General features: G+C 37.4%; 3 protein-coding genes across 6 annotated transcripts in view; 2 read left to right on the top strand and 1 right to left on the bottom strand.

The window, feature by feature from the left end:
• Positions 1-3,946: 3,946 nt before the first annotated feature.
• terb2 (telomere repeat binding bouquet formation protein 2) lies at positions 3,947-8,022 on the top strand. Its single transcript, XM_008405203.1, has 6 exons — positions 3,947-4,187; positions 6,225-6,306; positions 6,423-6,562; positions 6,701-6,762; positions 6,848-6,912; positions 7,013-8,022. The coding sequence occupies exons 1-6, from the start codon at positions 4,124-4,126 to the stop codon at positions 7,266-7,268; spliced, it is 669 nt and encodes a 222-aa protein (XP_008403425.1). The 5' UTR covers positions 3,947-4,123; the 3' UTR covers positions 7,269-8,022.
• Positions 8,023-8,745: 723 nt separating this feature from the next.
• Positions 8,746-12,284, top strand: sord (sorbitol dehydrogenase). Its single transcript, XM_008405204.2, has 9 exons — positions 8,746-8,902; positions 8,989-9,022; positions 9,381-9,545; positions 9,788-9,947; positions 10,075-10,193; positions 10,811-10,876; positions 10,968-11,146; positions 11,563-11,684; positions 11,814-12,284. The coding sequence occupies exons 1-9, from the start codon at positions 8,849-8,851 to the stop codon at positions 11,977-11,979; spliced, it is 1,065 nt and encodes a 354-aa protein (XP_008403426.1). The 5' UTR covers positions 8,746-8,848; the 3' UTR covers positions 11,980-12,284.
• Positions 12,285-13,941: 1,657 nt separating this feature from the next.
• The window catches only part of apba2b (amyloid beta (A4) precursor protein-binding, family A, member 2b), a 47,738-nt gene continuing 41,053 nt past the window's right edge, over positions 13,942-20,626 (bottom strand). For all 4 annotated transcript variants that reach the window (XM_008405206.2, XM_008405207.2, XM_008405205.2 and 1 more), the window contains 5 exons: positions 19,368-19,547; positions 16,342-16,554; positions 16,137-16,256; positions 15,812-15,952; positions 13,942-15,291 (listed from right to left, as the gene is read on the bottom strand). In XM_008405206.2, coding sequence (XP_008403428.1) covers positions 15,220-15,291; positions 15,812-15,952; positions 16,137-16,256; positions 16,342-16,554; positions 19,368-19,547 — 726 coding nt within the window. In that variant the 3' untranslated portion in view covers positions 13,942-15,219. The remainder of the gene's footprint in view (positions 15,292-15,811; positions 15,953-16,136; positions 16,257-16,341; positions 16,555-19,367; positions 19,548-20,626) is intronic.

Here is a 20,626-nt window from a genome sequence, read left to right on the forward strand (position 1 = left end):
GACAAATGAATACAGGGGGACTTAACAAATGTAAAGAGGAAGGAAAACAATATGGGATTTCAAATTTGCCTTACCAATTACTTTTCTGAGTAATACTCTCCTTGTCAGTTTATGTCCCATTAGATGACTTCTACCGACAGCTGGTTGTACTGGATTTTATTTAGGAGTATCTAATTAAAATGGGGTCAACACAAGGACGGCACTTTTTAGGTTTATTTGTAAAAGATGTTGAAAACATAATTTCATTTTCTTCAACCTTCACACTTATGTGTTACTTTTTGTTCATCTGTTGCATGAAATTCCAATGAACTTTAGTGAAATGTATGGTGTTATAAGCTAAAAAATATGAAACAACTTCAGTGGGTATGAATACTTTGGCATAGTACTGTCACTGAACAAGAACGAAGGCACTAGTTCAGGCTTCAAGTTCGGAAATGCATCCTCGAAACCTAGTATGCCGTGTTACACATAAGCGATACAAGCGTGTCAAAGAGAGACTACATCAAAGATGAAGCTGAGAATAAAACCACATCCTGCGGTGGCCTTAATCCTTCAACACCTGCGATTTGAAGCGCGCTCCTTTGATGTTGCTGGTTCAGCTGGAGAGAGAAAGAGACTTGATAGGCAGAGAGAGAAATGGGTCAATAATGGGCTCTCGTTTAACACAGGGATGAACTCAAAGCAAGTTAAAATCACAGACTGGTTCTGATGGGACGCGAACCCTCCGCAGAGATGTGTATTCTGCAATATTTACTGCTCCACGTTGTTGATGGAGTAGCACCAAATCAACATCAGGGGAGGTCTGGAGGAAGTAAGTGCGCACAATTTCAAAGCCAGAAGCATTTGCCTGAGCGCTCTGCTCGTTTTTTCTGAACACGTCGTTTACATGAGGCACAATTCTTTGGATCAGATGCTCCAGACAAACCTCTCTGCTGTTCCTCTTCTGGCAGAAAGGTCATTCAAACCTTATGCTTAGCTAATGTTTATGGTTTTGCTGTGATATACCATATAAAATATGTTTAGATTTTTTTCCCACTAAATTTTACAAATAATATTTGAACTAAAGTTATATAAATACTCACGTTTCAGTAAAAAAAACTAAAACTTCTATGATTTCTTTCAAACTTTTTACAGATTTTACAGTTACTTAACATGGAAAATAACTAAAACAGGACCCAAATTAAAAACTATATAAAGTTTTCTAGCAGCACCGACAACTGGGCAGAAATGGCAGCATTCTCGAATAGTCGTGACCAACACACAATAAAACAATATCCCTGGAACAGAACTGAGATGAATGAGCCAATGGCAGCCAGCTCTGTCACCGCGGGGCATTTTCTCTGTCCAGCAGGACCAAACTTGAAAGGACAAAATAAGCACAAGAGGCAACAAAGGAGAAAAAAGGGGACATATCCTACAGTTGAGAACTCGTGAATAATTTCTGGGCATCAAAAGACACTGGAAACACTGGAAAAGCTAGGATGACAGGAAAAAAAAAAGTCAGAGATGCCCAGTGGCATCATGAATGTTTGATCAGGAGTGCAGCAAATGAATGACTCTTTTTCATGATGATTTTTAATAAGCCACAAATCAAGGATCACAGCAAATTCACACAGGCGTTTAGTTTATTAGATTATAAATGTATAATAGTGGACAATCAGAATGAATATTAAAACAGATGAATGGCAAAATATAGTCACTAGAAATTTGTTTCAAACTTATCTGAACACCTCAAACATCCACCATCTTACTGTTTTGAGAAATAATAAATAATTTTTGTTTTTCTCAGCAAAACCTTTTAAAAGACTAAAAACAGAAAAAAGGCATCGTTTACAAGTTACAAGCTATAAAAGAAATCCCTGATATTAAGTGAAGTACAGAATTGGCCGAGCTCACATCAATACACTGATTGATTTATAGTCCAGTTTCAAGAGTGTATGTACAACTTTGAAGGTCACACAGGATTGTGTGTGGGTGTGTTTTTTTTTTTTTTTTTTTTTTAACAAAATGTAACTACACACAAATGTCCTTGGTATGATACATCATTCTGGCAAAACCCCGTAACAGAGAAGGCAGTCGCAATTGTCATATTAAAGCAATAAATGCTTCACCCACTGATAGGAGCAACTGTGACCCAGATTAAACCTCCGTGCCTGCACCACCAGCCCGTCTCTCTCCTCTTTGTTCTGAAACGACCCTGTTGGAGGGTGAGACATGAGAATCTGGGTGCGGCTTCACTGTTGTCATGGTAGCAGAGTTTTCGCCGAGTGTGGTGTTGAAAATCTCAGGCACTGAAATTTTGCAGGCATCGTGCAAAACATCGCAACGAAGAACACAGTGATCTACAGATTTTTGGCAGCTTCTTTGTCTTTGTGCATCTATGGCACGTAGAATTACAGTGGATAAAGTAGTGATATTCTTCTCCATCCAGCCAAAGTTCAGACAAACAGCCTACCAGCCTGCCACAGCCTAGTTATAAGGCAGTGGTGCTGATTGTATAGACAGGATTCCTGTGAAATTCTGAGCTACATGACATACTTACACGTTATGGTGAAAATCATTTGTGGGTGTAGTTATGTTAATGCCTAACCTTCAGACAACCCCACTAAACAAGACACTGACCAGAAAGCAGTGGTGCTGATGATTACACATGTCTTTTTAATATGTGGAATAAGTTTACATAATCAAGTACAATAAAAGTAAAAAAAAAAAGAAAAAAAATGTAGGTATAGTAAAGCAAACTAAAGGCTTCAGTGCATCCAAAATGTTATAGAAACAACATTATTCCTTGAAACATTTACAGGATGGCATGTCTCCTAAATAACATCTGTGTTTTTAACTGTTTAAGCCTTAATATAGTTAATGCAGCATTAGGGAGATTACTGAATTAATCTTCTTTCCATCTTTAATAATTCATTGCCATTAATGTGAAAAAAAAAAACACTGATAAAAGCCATGTTCAAAGCTGGCTGTTTAACTAAGACATACATTGCAAACAGTGCCATCTCGTGATGAAAAACTGCTACTGAGACACAAAAGAAAAAATAAAGGAGAAAAAAAAATGTAATAAAAAGACGAGAACCATGGCGCTGTAGGCATATCAAAAAGGCACTCTCAGCAGTGTCTAAAATCAAAACCCAAAACGAACTATCTAGCGTTTAAGAGTGCTATTACTGTAATAAAGAAACAAAGAGATCATTTGGAAAAGTAAACATAAAAGGGTTTAAATATTCAAAACACATGACACATTTTCAGTTTTCATAAAATTGTTATGAGGTAGTTTAATACTTCCTTAAAAAGCATTCAGTTTTGTGCTGAGTCATTTTCATCTCCCTTTTTGTACATTCAAGGATAATGCTTGAGGAAATATGCACACTAATTATTCTATTATGGTGTTATGATTTTGAAGGTGTTATAAAAATGCTGTAGGGCTCTGGGAAATTTTGCAAAGGAACCCAACTAACCCACCTTCCTCTATCAACTAGGCTAAAGACCGGGGGATTGCTTTGTTTTTCCTCTCCTTTAATTTTGTGACATATTTTCTTTTATTTGGTTGATTAACTTTTCTGTTCTATTTGGTTCATATGTTTATTCTCTATTTTGGTTTGTTTTGGACCCATGCTGTCTTTAATGATTTATGTTTTGATATTTCTGTAAATATTCGGTGTCATAATTATAAATCTACGTCAAACTATTCAACTCGATTTTCTTTCAAAGCGGCGTTTATGGCTATATTTGTACATTTGAAACTAATTAGAATGATGATTTAATAAAATACAAATAAAATATTTGTAATTTTTGTCTATTAAAGTTTTGCCATGATCAATCATTTTACTTTATAATAGAAAACTCACATCGTATATTTTATAGTAAAACGAAAGCAGCCGCCGTTGAAGGTCGTCTCACAAGGGACATTTCCGCACTCTTCCCAAGGCACCTGAATGCAACACTGTTCAGCGCCGAACCGCAGATAGCTTAATGCTAGCGCTCAGTTACCGCTGGATATTGAGCACTCTACCCGAATCATAAGATTAAAGAATGAAGATAGGCATTACAAATTGATAATAGCTTCAAAACTACACGAGACAACTTTTTAGGATTTATCTTTAAAGGAAGAGAAGCCATGTTTAGCAGTAAGACTGCCTGGTTTTCGAGCAGTGTGCCGCAAGATCGTCTTGACTTTTGGAGTAAGTTAACTCTTTTCAACTTTATCCAAGTAACATCCGCTTAAGGCAATAAGCCAGCAAACATTCTCAAATTTGAACGTCTTTAACTTGTTATTTATATTAACTAGGAAAATAAAGCATCTGAAAAATGGAATAATGATTATTTATTTCTGTTTTCAAATAATTTCTAAAACATTTTCTTTCTCGTTTTAAAATTTTGCATCAAAATTGACGTTTTTGTCTGATTAGAATTGCGGAATGTGCAGTTGTCAATTTTGTTTGTTTATTTTTGAAATGATTGCAGTACAAGCTTCACAAAAGCAGTTATAATATACGATATCAAATAGGCAAAAAGGAGCATTTCAACAAAAATCTGAACATGGATAACCAAAAATAAAACTCTCAGTTGTAGAAGCAGTTAGCATATTTTAGACAAGTGTATTTTCAATCGTTTTTCAATAGAATAGAAAAATTACAAAGCAATGTCTGCCTCTTCACTGTTTTGGTTTAATCCGGAAAGGCACCATGACAAAAGACTATAAGTCAAACTAGCCACTGTCCTGTCCTGTAAAGACGTTGAGTTGCACTGAAGGCTTGGACAACTTCTTCACCTCCTTCAGCAATCAGTCTGAAGTCAGGCTTCACATGTCAACATCCGGTTCATCTGCTGGAAAGTGACGCTGTTGCTTCAGTAACAAGAAGAAGAAGCAGCCCTGGTCTGCAGGCGGGACAGGTGCTGAAGGCATGAAGTCACCTGCTATCATTTTAAAGCTGAAAATGATAAATGAGAGGTTTTGACTGCTGCTGTTTCCCATCATACCTCTACGAAGTGGAGACAAAACAGTCCTCCATACAGACTTGACACAGAGACATCTAACCAATCTAACCAACGCAGCTTTTAAATAATGTAAACAGGTCGTACGATAAGCTTTGTTGTGCTTTACTTAAAAAAAAAAATGACAATCACAGATCTTCTGTCTTGAAGTCTGGAATAATTTGTGTGTTTGTCCCCAGTCTGCTTTATGCATTTCATTCATCAATATTCTAAGACCGTGGGAGATGGAACAAACATTCCACAAATGTTCGTTTTTACTGACATTAGCTGAATCATAGGAGATAATTATGTTGAAGAACAAATCTGCTGCTTTACATTTTTCAAAACGTCTGACTTCGGAAAGCGAAACACAACTGGTTGAAGTTGTGTGATCAACCAGCTGATATGAACCTCCAACTCTTCAAATATGATTAAAACAGCTTAGAACCTTTAAAGTTTTTTTTAAATGTTTTTTGGAAGAGTACAATTAAGAATACTGTGTAGAAATGACACTGCAATTACATGACTGGTTGGAGGTTCCAAACCTCATCTCCGAATAATAAGACCTGCAGCATCATTTATCAAAATGGGAAAATCGATCTGCGGCATTTTTTTAAGGTTAGAGTGCGGGTTTTGATGTCTTCGATGTTTTTACCTTTTTAATCTTTTTTTTTTTTTCTCACTGTTTCCGTTTTAATGATGTAAAGCCCCCCGGAAAACGTCCCAGTTAAACGACGTTTAACTAAAGTTCTACGGGGTTTAGAGTCCCAGTTGATGGCGTTCAACTAAAAACCTAGAGGTTGGAGTCCTTGTCAAACGGTGTTTTTGACTAAAGTCCCAGAGGGTTAGAGTCCCAGTTAAATGACATTTAACTGAAGTCCTAAAAGGGGCGCAGGTTTTAATGTTTTTATCTTTTTAAATCTCTTTCTCACTGTTTATTCAATGTCACATGCTGTTTTTATTTTAATTATGTAAATCACTTTGAAACGCCTTGCTGCTGAAATGTGCTATACAAATAAAATTTGATTGATTGATTGATTTTCATCCAAGATATGTCATTCATCTCTATACACATTCCTCTCCAAAACCTAGACTCTGAAGAACTCTAAGAAGGAATACATGTAGTTGATGGAATATTTATTCTGGTCAGTCTGCAACTTATTTTGTGGCTGGATCTACAGTGCCTAGGTTAACGCTTGAAATTTATGGCTGACTGATTTCTTTAAATCTTATATTTCTTGCAGTGGCAGAAGGTGGGAGCATCATAGATTGGAGGCAGGCAGACTACCTCTTCAGTCAAGATGCAACATGTCCCGACACGCTGGTGTGAGTAAGAAGACAAATACAAGCTATTGTCCTGGGGATCTGTTTGTAAATTTCCACAATTGTGTTAAAGCTGGAAATATTTGTTTAGTTTTTTTTGTTTTGTTTTGTTTTTTCAGGATATTTGAGAGCGACGATTACATCTCGAAAAAGGTCACTATTTTTCACAGCTTGTTCCTGTCCACCTGTGAAAAGCGGCAAAGTGTGAAATCAGTGTCCATCGGCCATTATGTGCTGCCTCCAGCTTCTGTGCAGGATGGTGACACACTGTTTTTCTTCTTTTACAACATCGAAGAACCTAGTGTTTGCTGTAAAAATCAAAAGTAGCTGTTTTCAATCATACCCAAAGGGCTAAACGTTTTATTTATAACTCACTGTGTTTCTTTTGTGATTCAAGAGGTGAGAGAAGTGGTTGGTAGGTTGATTTGGGAACATGAGGACGAAGAAACCATTGTGCAGGTAACAAAACCGGGCAACCAGAAATAAAAAAGGAGGTAGATCATGTTGGAAGTAGGTCATCTAGGTTCCACCCCTTGTTTCGCAGGAGGAAGAAACGTCTTTCTGCCTGCCAGACGTCCCTCACAGCGAGCAAGACGCAAGAGAAAGCATGTAGGTTTAACATTTTGATTTGAATGAAATTGTTTGTGATTTTACCATTTTTGGTCTTTAACTGGTAAAATAAATTGACTTCTCTCTGCTTTGTTGTCAGATCTGAGGAATCAGACATGGACTCAGCAGAGGGCGAATCTCACCTATGTGACCATTTTAGAAGCCCAGTTAGTTGTGTGGTCCCGGGTAAACGGCTTAACATGCAGACAGACTACTCTGTCCCTGCTGAGTACATCAGCATAGAGACTCTTCAGAAATATTCTGGTGATCTGCATGATGTGCATCCTGGGGTTTTCAGATGTTCAAAATGTAAAGACTGCCTTTGTTTGGGGCAAAAATATGCCAAGGCACACTAAGAAAGGGGGGAAAAAAATAATTACAGAAACAATGGCAGTCTCATTTTGTATTTCTGGTATATAATAGCATCTTTAATTTGTCTGTGTTTAATTTCAGTTTGTAACATGAAGGCTGCCACATAATTTGTACCTCTGGTTTTTCAATGAAAGAGTTGATGCAGATATATTCGTTTTTCTGTATTTGAAATAAAATATAGAACATTGTTATTGCACACCAACATATATCCTGCAAGTACTTGCTTAATCTTACTTATAGTTTATGTACTTGTGTTTCCTTAAAATGTTTAGCTGAAGCCCACTGATTTAATGTAAACTATAATAAGTTAATGGTGCTACCAACTACTGTATTATCATTTTTCAATAACATTGCATGAAAATGTTTGTATTTGCACAAAGAGTAAAGGTGGGTATTAACTTATATTTGGGTACTAACTTATATTTAATTAATGTTTTAGAAAAAAGTACACTTTTATAAGTTTTATAGCACCATGCTTTCGATTTCTACTCGAATACTACTATTTTTAAGTACTGCTACTCTCATTTGCATGAAATGTCTGGTTACTCTCCCCACTTTTAATAACTTCACAAAATTAACAAACATTTTGACCAAAAATGTTGACCAAAAAAACACCACTGTATGTTACAGTGGGATATGTTGTTTGTGCACAAGTTTTGTTCTCATGTTACTTTCTATCTACTGAGCCTATTGTATCATTTGGAGGTAAAAAAGAAATAAAAGATACTGCAAAACGTATATATTCACTGGAATACTGTCTTAACAATATACACATTGTCTACTGTATTAATATTTCTATTTCTTTTGCCTAAAATTATTATTTTGCGGTTATCTGTTAGATGACATTTCCAAATTTTAAATCAGAAGCTAAGAATAGTTACTGAATTGTGTAACCTCTTTAGAAAATACTTTTTAAAAATATATTTTAGTAATTTCTTTAAGTAGTGATATTCGTAAAATTAAACCTTTGCTCACCTCTGACTAACTAAAATATTTGAACCATCTTAATTCAACTCCACTGACACGCGTCATCTACGCGCTGCATTGCTCAGGAACGGATATTGTAAAAAAAAAAAAATGAAGGCATTATAGTTATTATAAAACGAATAAAGAAATAAGCCCATATTTTAATATCTAGCGTGGAGTGTCAAAAACAAACAAAAAAATTATGTTAATTTATTTCCTGCTGATGGACTCGAGTTTCATGATTTGAGTTGAAGGGGTGCTGACTTAGGTAGGTCATAAAATAACATCACTTTAATGGCATGGATTTAGTTAACCACTAATGCTAATGTATTTATACTAAATCAAAAACATTTATATATCTTTTAATATATTAAATATTTTAAGACTGCAGCAAAATGTCTTGGTAGCGACTACCTCGCCCACCTCTGTTCCCGGGCAAATGGTTCCTTCCGGGGCTTTTCGACCAATCCAAGGCTTTGTTTTGGTTCCGGTCCGCTTCTAGTTCCCTGACGCATTTGTATCATAACTCTGGCGAGCAGAGCACAGGTTGCACATTTCTTTGGACTCTCGGGTTGTTTTTCCGCCCTCCCTGTCTATCATGGCTGAGGAAAATTTGTCCGTGGTGTTGTATGCTAAGGGAGACCTCAGGATTGTAAGAACCCGAACACAAACGTTCACCAAAAACGTTACAGTTACAAATTGTGCAAAATAAGTGACAGATTATTGTGTCTTTAACAGGAAAACCGTCCAATTCCCGAGCCAGGACCTAATGGTAAACAAGAGCACATGTTCTCAGATGCTGTCTATACATGCACTTTGCCATTAATAGCAGTGAGTTAATCCAATGCATTAATAAAGCTAATGTTGAATCCCTTAATGCTCCCTGAATAGATTGAGTGACTCTGTTTATCATCTATGGACATATTTTGAGCTGCTTAATCATAGATCTTTGAAATTGTGTCAAGGTTTAATGTAATACATTCCTGCTTTATAAGTTGAAAGTCTGGCCCAAAAAAACAGTATTGATCAGTCAAAAATGGATTTAAAGCCACCAAGAGATCTGGTATCAAATTAGTCAGAAGGAAATAATGTGTGTCCTCTTAGTCCTTTTGGTCTTGTTTGGTGTTTAGAGGTGCTGCTCCAGATGCACTCAGTGGGAATCTGTGGATCAGACGTGCACTACTGGCAGCATGGCCAAATTGGGGACTTTGTGCTGAAAAAACCAATGGTGCTGGGCCACGAAGCTGCAGGGCGAGTGGTGAAGGTCGGATCAGCAGTCACACACCTTAAACCAGGTGAAACTGCATTAATGTCAAGCCACATGACCTAAAGGCACTGTTTGCTCCCCAAATTAAACATATTGTACATTTCTGTTTAACGCTATATCTTAGTTATGCTTTTTAAAGATAGATATTTCTAATCCTAACAATCTGTAAAATCTTTGCTGCTCTTCAAACAACGGGTTTATCTTTTATTGTGTGCTCTTATCAATTCACGCATTGATATCTACATGACAAGTGAAATTGTAACTTTCCAGGTGATAGGGTGGCCATTGAGCCTGGTGTGCCCCGCGATATGGATGAGTTCTTCAAAAGAGGACAGTACAACTTGTCCCCAACCATCTTCTTCTGTGCCACGCCGCCCGACGATGGAAACCTGTGCAGATATTACACACACAACGCCAACTTCTGCTACAAGTATTTGCTTTTTCATTGTTGCAAAACCTTGCATCAAAGATGACCTCATAACCGATCAGTAGCTGACTCTGTTGCCTAATCTCTGCATATCCTGTCAGTCTTATCTGTTTCTATGTGTTTGCACAAGGTTGCCTGATAATGTCACATTTGAGGAGGGGGCGCTCATCGAACCTCTCTCTGTGGGGATTCATGCCTGTCGCCGGGCCGGCGTCACCCTCGGCAGCACCGTACTCATCTGTGGTGCAGGTAAAATTGAGCACGGACCATTATTATTGCAAACTTTTGTAGTAAAATTCCACCGATGAGAAGCTGCAGTGGAATGTTGCGAATGATATAAACTGACCGTCCCAACATGCCTTTTCAGGCATTCTTCAATGTTAAAGAAACTAGATAATAAAATACACTACATAAAAAAATTAAAAAAACTCTTTTCTCTTATTGTCTGGCATTAAATCAGACTAACCCTTTCCTAAATGATAAATGCCAAAATAATGAATGACATATTCATTATACTAGAGCCAACAAAACCTTTAAAAAAATGTACAGAAATCTTAATCTTTAATGTTTATTTGAACTTCTGATTTTGAGGAAAGTGTCAGAATATTTAAGTAGTCCTCTTATTATTGTGGCATTTAGCAACAGGAATAATTTTAGCAATCCTAACTAACCTAAGAAAGAAAAGTTTGGACTGATTTATTTTGTAAGTGGAACAAGAAAAGGTCATATACCTTTATATGCTGCGTGTAAAACACTGGTTTGTACCTGTACTTGATGCTGTCTTGTAAATTAAAGCTCATAAACATTTAGACATGTTTTAAGTTGAAAGTTAACTTGGCAGCGTCAATGTGTCTCCTTTCCTACAGGACCCATTGGATTGGTTAGCTTGATTGTAGCCAAGGCAATGGGGGCCTCAAAAGTCATCATCACTGGTAACAACAACCCGACAGGACCCTGTACATTTCAGAAAAAAAATTGTGAAAATCCTCTGAACTGCTTTTGAACACCCGCAGCTGTGTTTAGATCTGTTTGCAGAGCGCCTGGGCGTGGCCAAGGAGCTAGGTGCAGACTTCCAGCTGACAGTGAAAAAGGAAGATGGAGCGCAGCAGCTGGCAAAGAAAGTCAAGGAAATCCTGGGAGCCCAACCTCAAATCACAATTGAATGCACTGGAGTGGAGAGCTGCATCCAAACTGCCCTTTATGTAAATAACCCTGTGGAATCATAAGTTGTAACAAGGCAACCATATCTGAAGGGAGGACAAAAATAGTGCAAACTTTCTTATCACTATCTGATATGGACCAACTGATAAGATTTAATTTGACCTTCTTGTGTTGTGGAGACCTTATTCTAGTTTAATTTCGTATTAGAACTTAAACATTTAACTTAAGATTGAAATTGACTCGGAAACCTGGCATTTCTGTCAGCCTTTGAAAATTGAAAATATATCAGCCAAACATGATATGAAATCTCTTCCTCACTGTCTTCTGTCTGCTCAGTAGACAGTGAGCAGACAGTAGACTGCTCACTGTAATAATAATAATAAGTCATGAGCTACAAATACCACATGACTTCGGTGACAATGGGTTCATAAAATAATTCAATTCAACTTCCCGTTAGGCAACATGTTCAGGTGGCGTTGTGTTGCTGGTGGGCCTTGGTGCTGAGATGACTACCGTTCCCCTGGTCAACGCTGCTGTGAGAGAAGTGGACATCAGAGGAGTCTTCCGCTACTGCAACACGTGAGGAAATATTTACTGCTTCTCTTCTCCTGTAAATATTAATGCGTAGTGCAGAAAGAATCGGTCCACGTTTGGTCCAATCTTTATTAGCTGGAGTCAGAACCAAACATCCATGTGGTTTTGTTGCAGTTATCCGATGGCTATCGCCATGTTGTCATCAGGCAAAGTGAATGTGAAGCCCCTTGTGACCCACCGCTTTCCACTGGAGCAGGCAAGGCAGGCCTTCGAGACCACAAGTCAGGGTCTTGGGATAAAGGTCATGTTAAAGTGTGACAAAAATGACCAGAACCCTTGAACCGGCCCCCCCCCTTTCGGCGAAGCATTCTGCTGAGATCGACTGAGCATTACAGGCACAAAGAGGACTCTGGCCTCAGAAAGATAACTTAACAACTTCAAAGAAAGACGCATTTAATCGCAGCTCTGTGAACGACAACTGGAAGCTGTTTATCAGATGTTTATCTTTAGATGGTACTGGTTAATTATAGTTGTTCAGACCTCTGAACAACTATGTATGTAATTTACAAAATGTAATATGCTATTGTAGAATAATAACCTTTTTTTTTTTTTTAATAAATGTGAGATAAAAACGTTTTGTCTCTTTTTTCTGTGTAACATGTACTACTAATGTTTTTACATTAGGGGGCACTACAGGCTTAGAAAATAATGATGAGACAACAATAGTACCAGGAAGTGGCAGTTGCTAATTGTAATAAATCTGTGAATTTAGAGCAGCAAGAACGTGTTAATGATGCAAGAATATCTGTTTTTTGTTTCTTTTTTAAGTAGTCAAGGCAAAAAGTTTGAACATAAACACCATTTGTGATGCTCTTTTAAAGTGCCTGGGCTTTTATATGTACAACAAAAAAAGCACAACGTTTCTCATTTGAAGACGCAAGACACTTCAAAAAGAAAATGCAAGTGTTTTAGGACTAACAAATTATAAAATAAAGATAACTAGAAGTAGCTTTTATAGAAGGACTATCTATCTCATTTCATTGATCCTATACATTTTTAAAAATTGGTAAAATATTTTTATTTTTCCTTATTTTTCCTACTATCTTTTGTTTGAAGGCTCTATAAACAAACTCACCATAAAAATGATTACTTTGCAGTGTTTAGGGAACAAGTTGGCAAACGGTAGATAAAAGCTTACACTCACGGACAGTTCAACGTAAACACAGATTCAATATAGACTTCTCTTATTTACTTGAGCAGATGTAATTCGCCAAAGTCAACACTTGAAGACGGGTGGGAATCAAGAAGGAAAACAGAATGTGTAAATCATCCATCCACAATTCTGAGACTTGATAAAAAAAAGTTTATATCGACCTTTTTTCCTCTTTTTAATTCCAGTTTGCCAGTTCAGACACAGACGTGGAGGTAATATTTTCTAAAATGTATTAATACACATAGCTTTTATTCTCACTTTGCAGCAACTGTGTCATTAATATTTTTCAGCTATACAGCCTTGTCTTTTCTCTGTGCATACTGTGAAGCCCAAAATTTAGACGCAAAAATGTTTTCATTCAGTTAAAATGTGTGTTTGGTTAGGAGTCTTTGATATTACTCCCTGTCAAAAGAAACATTCTTGGTAAAATTAAAAAACAACTTAACTGTATACACTCAGTAGAAGGTTAAATCCCAGAATTATGTCTTTCTATTGTTGGTTCAGGTGTTTCTCCTTACCTTAGTATCTTTGCATTTTAAAGATTCACTGTCTATTAAGTTATTATTATTATTATTATTATTATTATTATTATTATTATTATTATTATTATTATTATTATTATTATTATTATTATTATTATTATTATTAATTCACATGGTCTACTTTATAATTTTCTGAGCTTTCCTTTTCATTGTCCATGAAATTCTGGAACAACACTACAAGGAAGTTCTTACCTTTTTCTGCTTTGCAAAAATATTCTGATGGAAGTCAGTTTAGTATTAAATTAGGTGCATATCCTACCCAGTCAATTTAATATAGCCGATATGTTTGGAATTACAATGTTTTTTTTCTCTTCTAACATATCAAAACTACTCCTTTCTAGGATAATTTTTATTTAATTTTAGAAGGATTTGGTTACAACTTTCCCCAAGATCTTGACTAAGCGCCACATTTTAGTTGTTGGAATCTGTACGTATGTTGTTTATTGGCAGCTTCAATTGTTGTTATCGCTTAATTACTTTCATTATAAGAATTAAAAAAAATAATGAAATCTTTAGTGCATTTCATTCAATAAAATACGTGAATAAATCCAGGTTCAGCTCAGTATTTTATTGTTTTGCCACAATGACATGAGAAACTACTTTTACGAGGCATGCACACAGATAATGTCATACGGATAAAATTTACTACAATGCGTTGATAAACCGTTACTCCATGGCAAGAGCTTTTTTTTTTTCCTGTCAGCATGTGATTCACGTCTCTCTGTTTCGCTTCGTTTCCCCTGAAGTCCTGGAGCACAACGTAAAGTCTGGTGGATGTTTGCAGAGACTTGTGTGTTTTGTTCCTTAACGTGAGCACAACACTAGACAATTTTTGTATTTTTATGTACAGACATTCTAATACTGCGGATGGCAATGAGACAGCTCACATAGCACATTTACATTCACGGTCCACTTGTTAGTAAGCATGAGCTTCAGTCAGAACTCCAAAGATGAGCATATAGGAGGTGAGCGCACCAACAAAACAGCATTATTTGTACATGTGACCTCATATCAAAAGCAAAATGGATGCAGTTTCAAACTTTTTTGTTGGTGAAATGAACATGTAGTTTAAAAAAAGACATGTTTTTTTTTTTTCGAGGTTGAATTTTTTGTATTGCCTTGAAATTAAACAGGATATGGCGTTTCTCCCATAAACCTCTGCTGCGAGCATTGGTTTGATTCACATGTACAGTACATTAGCTCGGCATACTCAAACACATAAATCCTCACCCTTTTCACTGGAAACTAATATGATATCTCAGATGTATTTGTGCCTTTGCCACCACTGTGGTCTGCCTCCGTCTCAGGAAATATTTACAGTGCGGATGCTGGCTCCGCTGTCGCCACAGCAGCCGCCTTCCCTCGCAAAAATTTGCAAATTTGTATTTACATGGGAAATAAATGATCAGCGGAACCATACAAAAAAGTTTAGGATGATTATATTGCATTATATGGATTTAAAAAAATAAATTGTGGCACATTCAAGCAGTAACTCTGTCAACGCTGTTTCACTGTAGGGACAAAAAAAAAGAATCACAAACAGGACAAATAAATAAACACACCCACACACAAACACACACACATGCTTCCTCTTCAGCGGATCAGAAGGATGAGAAAATCTGTAGTTAAATAGCAGTTGCATGTTAATCACAGACAAGTGAGAAATGACAAAGAATTGAAGTCTTCAGCCCAAACAGTTCAAAACTTGGGAAAAGGATTCAGCGGGGGAGGCGGGATCGTCCTCCTGGTGGCTAATCTGCTAGTAGTTTTCGCTGCAAGATAAGTGAACGTCTTCCTGCCCTTCGTGGACATGAATCTCAGCAGCTCATATGTACATGGGCGTCTCCTGTCCTGTTAGAAGCCTGAACATGGCCGCCGGCATCGTCTTCATGTGGATCTAGAGGGACAAGGCAAACAGCAATGACTTTGGAGCAACAGCAGAATATGTTATAGCTACATGCTAATCACTTCTTCCCTCCATTTTGGACATTTGGAGTTTTGATACAAAGTGGAGCCATTTACCACAACACGTTTTGTACTATCTGTTTGTCCATTCATACCCAGCAGTAGTTTTGTGTCTCCACTGGCAATCAGAGGTTTAAAGTCATTCTCTGTGATGGACGTTCATATACTATAATAAAGAAATGATAAAAAGTAGTAGCAAATGAAACCCGAAGTACAAATACGTATGAAACACTTAATCGCATTGTTTATTTAGAAACTGTGGCCCTTTTTGGCCCTCTACATTAAATACGAGCATATCTTGTATGCTCTCCCTTACCACAGGATATTCTCCTGAAAATTATCTTCCAAATAAACGGCAGCAGCTGAGCTAACTCTGCAACTGAGACTGTACAACTGCATGTGGAAGTTCTAATCCTTTTCTGCATGTGTTGGTGTTTGTGCATCAGTTTAACCTCGCCAACTGAGTTGGAGAGCGCCTGAACAATCTTCTCGTGTGCCGTGGCCACCACGCTCTGGCCGTTGATCTCTATAATCCTGTGACCCACACGGACCCCGCCTCGCTCAGCGATGCCTCCCCGCATCAGGCTGCATATCTTCAGGACAGAGAGCACGCAAGAAAATTCACCGTGAGTAAAATGCAGTTGCATGAAACAGAAACAGAGCAACTGCAAAACTGGGTGTGTTTCTACGATGTTTCGAATACGAAAAGTGAAATGATTAGCAGATCCAGTTATCGGGGATATAATATAACAACGTGTAAACATTGTGAAAACTCACTATGCCATTCTGGACGCTGAAACCCAGCTGATACTTCAAGTCGGGTCTCTTGATGAGAACAGTGGTAACCGGAGGGCAGCTGACAATGTTCATTTTCACCTGGACCTGGTTCTTTAAGCCCTTTACCCAAAAGAAACGCACACAAATTAAAGCTAATTTATTTTCTTGGAAGTTTATTTAAGACAAAGCAAGAAGTGCCTTGCACCTTAATGATTCCCTGACAGGTGGCGAGTGGCAGCCCCACAAGGCTGGTGTTGTTGATGGACATGATCTGGTCTCCGATGCTGAGCTTGCCAGAGCGAGCTGCTGGACCGCCGTTCATCATGTTGGCCAGGATAACAGTTGGCAGAATGGAGCCCCAGCCGGACTCCACGATGACCACGCCCAAGATCTCCCCTTTACTCTTCTCCAACACCAGCTGTGGAAAGACACCTCCTTGGTAAATTTTCAGGCTTCATTGGGAGCAGAAACTTATCTCTGCCAATTAAAACGACATCACAGAAGCTCACAGAGAGTTGAGCAACTTATGTGAAATTGTATATCTGATCACAGACTCATTAAAAGTAAGATAACTGCCTGCTGGGTTTTTTTTTTCCCCCTCATCTTCAGAAATTTGCAGGAGCTATCATAGCTTCACATCATTTACCAACAAATTATGTAAAAATGTGAGAAGAGCTCATTAATGTACACAGCAACAGACAATTGATATTTCCAAGTTCACTTTCAGGAATTAGAGCCGGGGCTTTTGGTAAAACAACAAAGCTCCGAGCTGAAATGATAAAACAGCGATTTAGCAATACTCTTTATTCTGCAGAGGATTAATATCTCTGGTTGCATAAGACTGTTGCTGGTGAGGTTCCAAATCAGTGCCCTACAACGTTGGATTTATAGGAATGCTACATTACTGCAGTGATGTACCTCAATCTTTTAAACTTGTTGGATTAGTTTATATTGTGCTGGAAGCTGCTGTCTGTGAGGATTTATTTAGAAATGGATTCTCTCTTCTGACCCTTGAGCCAAAACACCAACATATAAATGCAAAAAGGCATTTTGAAGTTTACTGTACATGAAAGTATAAGTAGAAATTGGAGAAAAAGATTTATAACTTTGTCCAGAGTTTCATGTTTGGATTGATTTAGGACGTTTACACTTATCCCCAGCGAAGAGTCGAGGCCCCCTTTTGGAGGAAAGCAGGTAGTACGATTTGAATATGTCTATAATAAAAGCTTCATATCAGAAAATTCATATATTTGGAGAGTTTTATGTGTTAACCAGTTAAACAATATGGTGTTGCCATTATCTTAAAACTATTGAAGTCATTTCATCCTACTCCCCTGCAGTGGATACACATCCCAAACAAGCTATCAGGAGTTTTATTAAACCTCATTGAATTTACAGATAATTACTTAGAGTTTTAGTAATTTAGTAATTTTTTTTTATCTATTTCCTTAAATTACAAGGGTGAATAAAGGGTGTTATAGGTCAAGGGTACTTGACTTATAACATAATGAAAAGCAGCTTATTGTTCAGCCTTGGAAAGAGGATAATTGTTTGTTTGTGGTAAAATGCAGAAACATGATTTTGAATGCTTCTATGTAGTGTTTGAATACACAAATCTAACACCACGTAGCATTACTGACAGGTGAGGTGAATAATACGGATTATTTCACAACAGTGGCACCTGAGAACTGGTGGGATTTAGGAGGCAGTAAACATGTAACGGATTTAAACAACACTGACAGGCAGCAAACTGCTTAGACTAATTAAATGGATCAGAGCTCCACCAAAAGTTCGGCTTTTGGTGGTGCTCACTTCATGGTTTACAGCGGCCAGAAAAAACAGCAATGAACTTGAGACCTGGTCCTGGCTAACCCTCTATGATATGCATCCTGGGTCTGATAAACCTTGAAGTGGCAGCATTAGAACAAAAACTGTCACTTTACATCACAGTCACTGTGTTAATATCATGTTCTTTAATTTGCTGGAATTTTTCCATATTTTTTTTAGCTTCAATCATATGTCAGTTCTGGCTTTTGTTATTTTCTTATTCTTCTGCCATTTATTCACACATGCCCTCTCTGATGTATTTAGTTGCTGGTTATAAGCCAGTCAGAACCTCTGCTTTATTAAAATCTTTGTTCCTGATTTTAGGTTATTGTTTATTGTTTCATTTTGGAAGCATTGTCATCCTTCACAAATCACTTCCAAGAGTACGAAATATGTGAAGTTCCAAGCAAATTAAATTTGTGTTCAAACTAATTTGTTTTACAGAAAACCACTTGCAAAATAACACATATTCCCTTACCTCTCAGAGTATGTTAGCAGCTTTTTAACATTTATTTGGGGACTATCCTGTTACATTTTCTTATGAAGTAGTCTTAATATAATTGATTAACATATCTGTTAACATAATTATTATTTATAAGTTAATCATCTGTATCAATATTTAATTTGACTGCATTTATATTTTGACTTATTTAAAAAAAAAATCTCATTTAGTTTTTTTTAGCTTTTCTTGTCACCCTTGTTTATGAAAAAATTTAATATTAAATCTAAGAAACTATTTCAAATTTGAGGTTCTTGCAGAAGCCTTGTACAGATGCTTGTTTACATCAAGCAGCTACATACAACTATTATGAAGAGAATACAGGTAAGATTAAACAAAATCATGCTTTTTGTATTTTTTTTAAAAATTGTTAAAAATGTCATGTCTATCAATCTTTCCTTTGTTCGGCCTTGCTGTTTCCTGTTCTGTGTTTTCACTGTCAGAAACTACCAGCATAAACATGAAGCTCTGAGACAATAAATTATTCTTGGCACATTTAGGAGGGCTACAAAGCTATACTTCTTCAAGATATCCCAGTTTTCCCATCATTGCAAATTAACTCATTTGCCTCGAACACAGCATATGTGCCAATGCAGCCTTCAGGGGAAACTTTTCATGGCTCCTAAATCTCCTTCAGCCTCCAGGACACAGAGGAGGGAAGGCTTTTCAGCAGAAAGAGCTGCCATGCTCTAAGTGGATTTTTACTGTAACATCTGCCTCTTTATCTGTCAAATTAGTTAACAGCTACAACAGCGCCGTGTTCTTCCAATGGCCCGGCAGCACGAGTGGGATTTGTGCTGCACTTTGCAAAATCTCAAGGCATTTCTCTATTGTTTTTGTTTACTGCACTGACACAGATAAAAAACACCTGCAGAGAAAGATGGACGTCTTTCGCACCGACCGACCTCCTTGCAGTTTTCAGAGTTGGAGAAGTGAATGAGGTCATCATTGTACATTTCCTGTGTGTTGATGATGTCACTGTACTCCTTCTGACTCAGGTCCTCTGGGTTGATGCCGTTGGCTCTCAAAAACTCCTGGTAGGCCACACTGAACGCCTGACCAATGGACTGAGCAATGAGCTGAGCCTGGTGACACACAGCCAAAGCAAAATCATTATTTAAAACCCTGGTTGTTTTTTGTTATTTCTTTTTTTTTTCTTTCACACTGCATTGCACATAAGAAGTAGTTCGTCAGCAAGCAAAACAGCATCCAGTGACAAAACTGGCTCCTGGGTGTGCCAAGAATATATTCACACATAAAATGAATTGATTTTTACTGTCCAAAGCTATTTGTTCTCATAGAGTTGTGACATTTACTCATAAATGCTCCTTACTTAGAAGGAGACTCAGTTAAGCAAAACAGCGCAGAGGAAAATTGACTGCACCTAAAGTTGATCTTCTTTAAAATTGTCAAATGATTTACAACAACATCCCATCAAACGTTAGTCAAACGAGAAAGACACGGCACTCAGAGTCAGCCACCTCATCTTCATGTTACACCTTGAATTCAACACACAAATCCAAACCTTTTTTTTCCTTCGTTCTCTTTGCTTCAAAAAGCAAATTCTTGAATCAAGCATTCCTTATTTTTCCCTGTTATGAATTCATCAGTATCACAATAGACTTTGGTCAAATTTTTTCCATACAAATAAATACAAATGTACCCACCTTGTAGGTGGGTACAGCTCATCATAATTCATGAAATGAAATGACATCAGACTTATATTGTGATTTTCAGCCCTCAGAGTTGAAATCAGTCGTTTCCTTTCACGCACACGTTCACACAGGCAAGTTACTGGGTTAGCCACAGCTGTTCGTCAGTCTCACAGAACCAAGGCTGCCATATTGCGCCATCGGCCCTTCTGACCAACACCAGTAGGACAGTTGGGTGAAGTGTCTTGCCGAAGGACATAACAGTAGGGGCGGGCAAAGCGGGAATCAAACCGGCAACTCATCAATTGCAGGGCAAACTCCTGCCGCTGACATGGAGCCACTCACTGGCTCCATGTTCATGTTAGGACTTATTTTAAATGTACTTTTATTATTGACTTTTAAATGTCTGAACAGGCAGCTGTGTTTACGCAGGCTAGATGTTACATACTCTTTTGTACGCAATCTTTATAAATTATTGAGTGTAATTATATATTCTATCTCTCTCTCTCTCT

Source organism: Poecilia reticulata, linkage group LG3 (genome assembly GCF_000633615.1).
Source record: "Poecilia reticulata strain Guanapo linkage group LG3, Guppy_female_1.0+MT, whole genome shotgun sequence".
Classification (NCBI taxonomy): Eukaryota; Metazoa; Chordata; class Actinopteri; order Cyprinodontiformes; family Poeciliidae; genus Poecilia; species Poecilia reticulata.

Coding starts and splice junctions, on each gene's coding strand:
- sord (XM_008405204.2), top strand. CDS start 8,849: ATGGCTGAGGAAAATTTGTCCGTGGTGTTGTATGCTAAGGGAGACCTC. Junction 10,877..10,967: donor CTCAAAAGTCATCATCACTG/GTAACAACAACC, acceptor AGCTGTGTTTAG/ATCTGTTTGCAGAGCGCCTG. Junction 11,685..11,813: donor GTCTTCCGCTACTGCAACAC/GTGAGGAAATAT, acceptor GTTTTGTTGCAG/TTATCCGATGGCTATCGCCA.
- terb2 (XM_008405203.1), top strand. CDS start 4,124: ATGTTTAGCAGTAAGACTGCCTGGTTTTCGAGCAGTGTGCCGCAAGAT. Junction 4,188..6,224: donor AGATCGTCTTGACTTTTGGA/GTAAGTTAACTC, acceptor TATTTCTTGCAG/TGGCAGAAGGTGGGAGCATC. Junction 6,763..6,847: donor ACGAAGAAACCATTGTGCAG/GTAACAAAACCG, acceptor CTTGTTTCGCAG/GAGGAAGAAACGTCTTTCTG.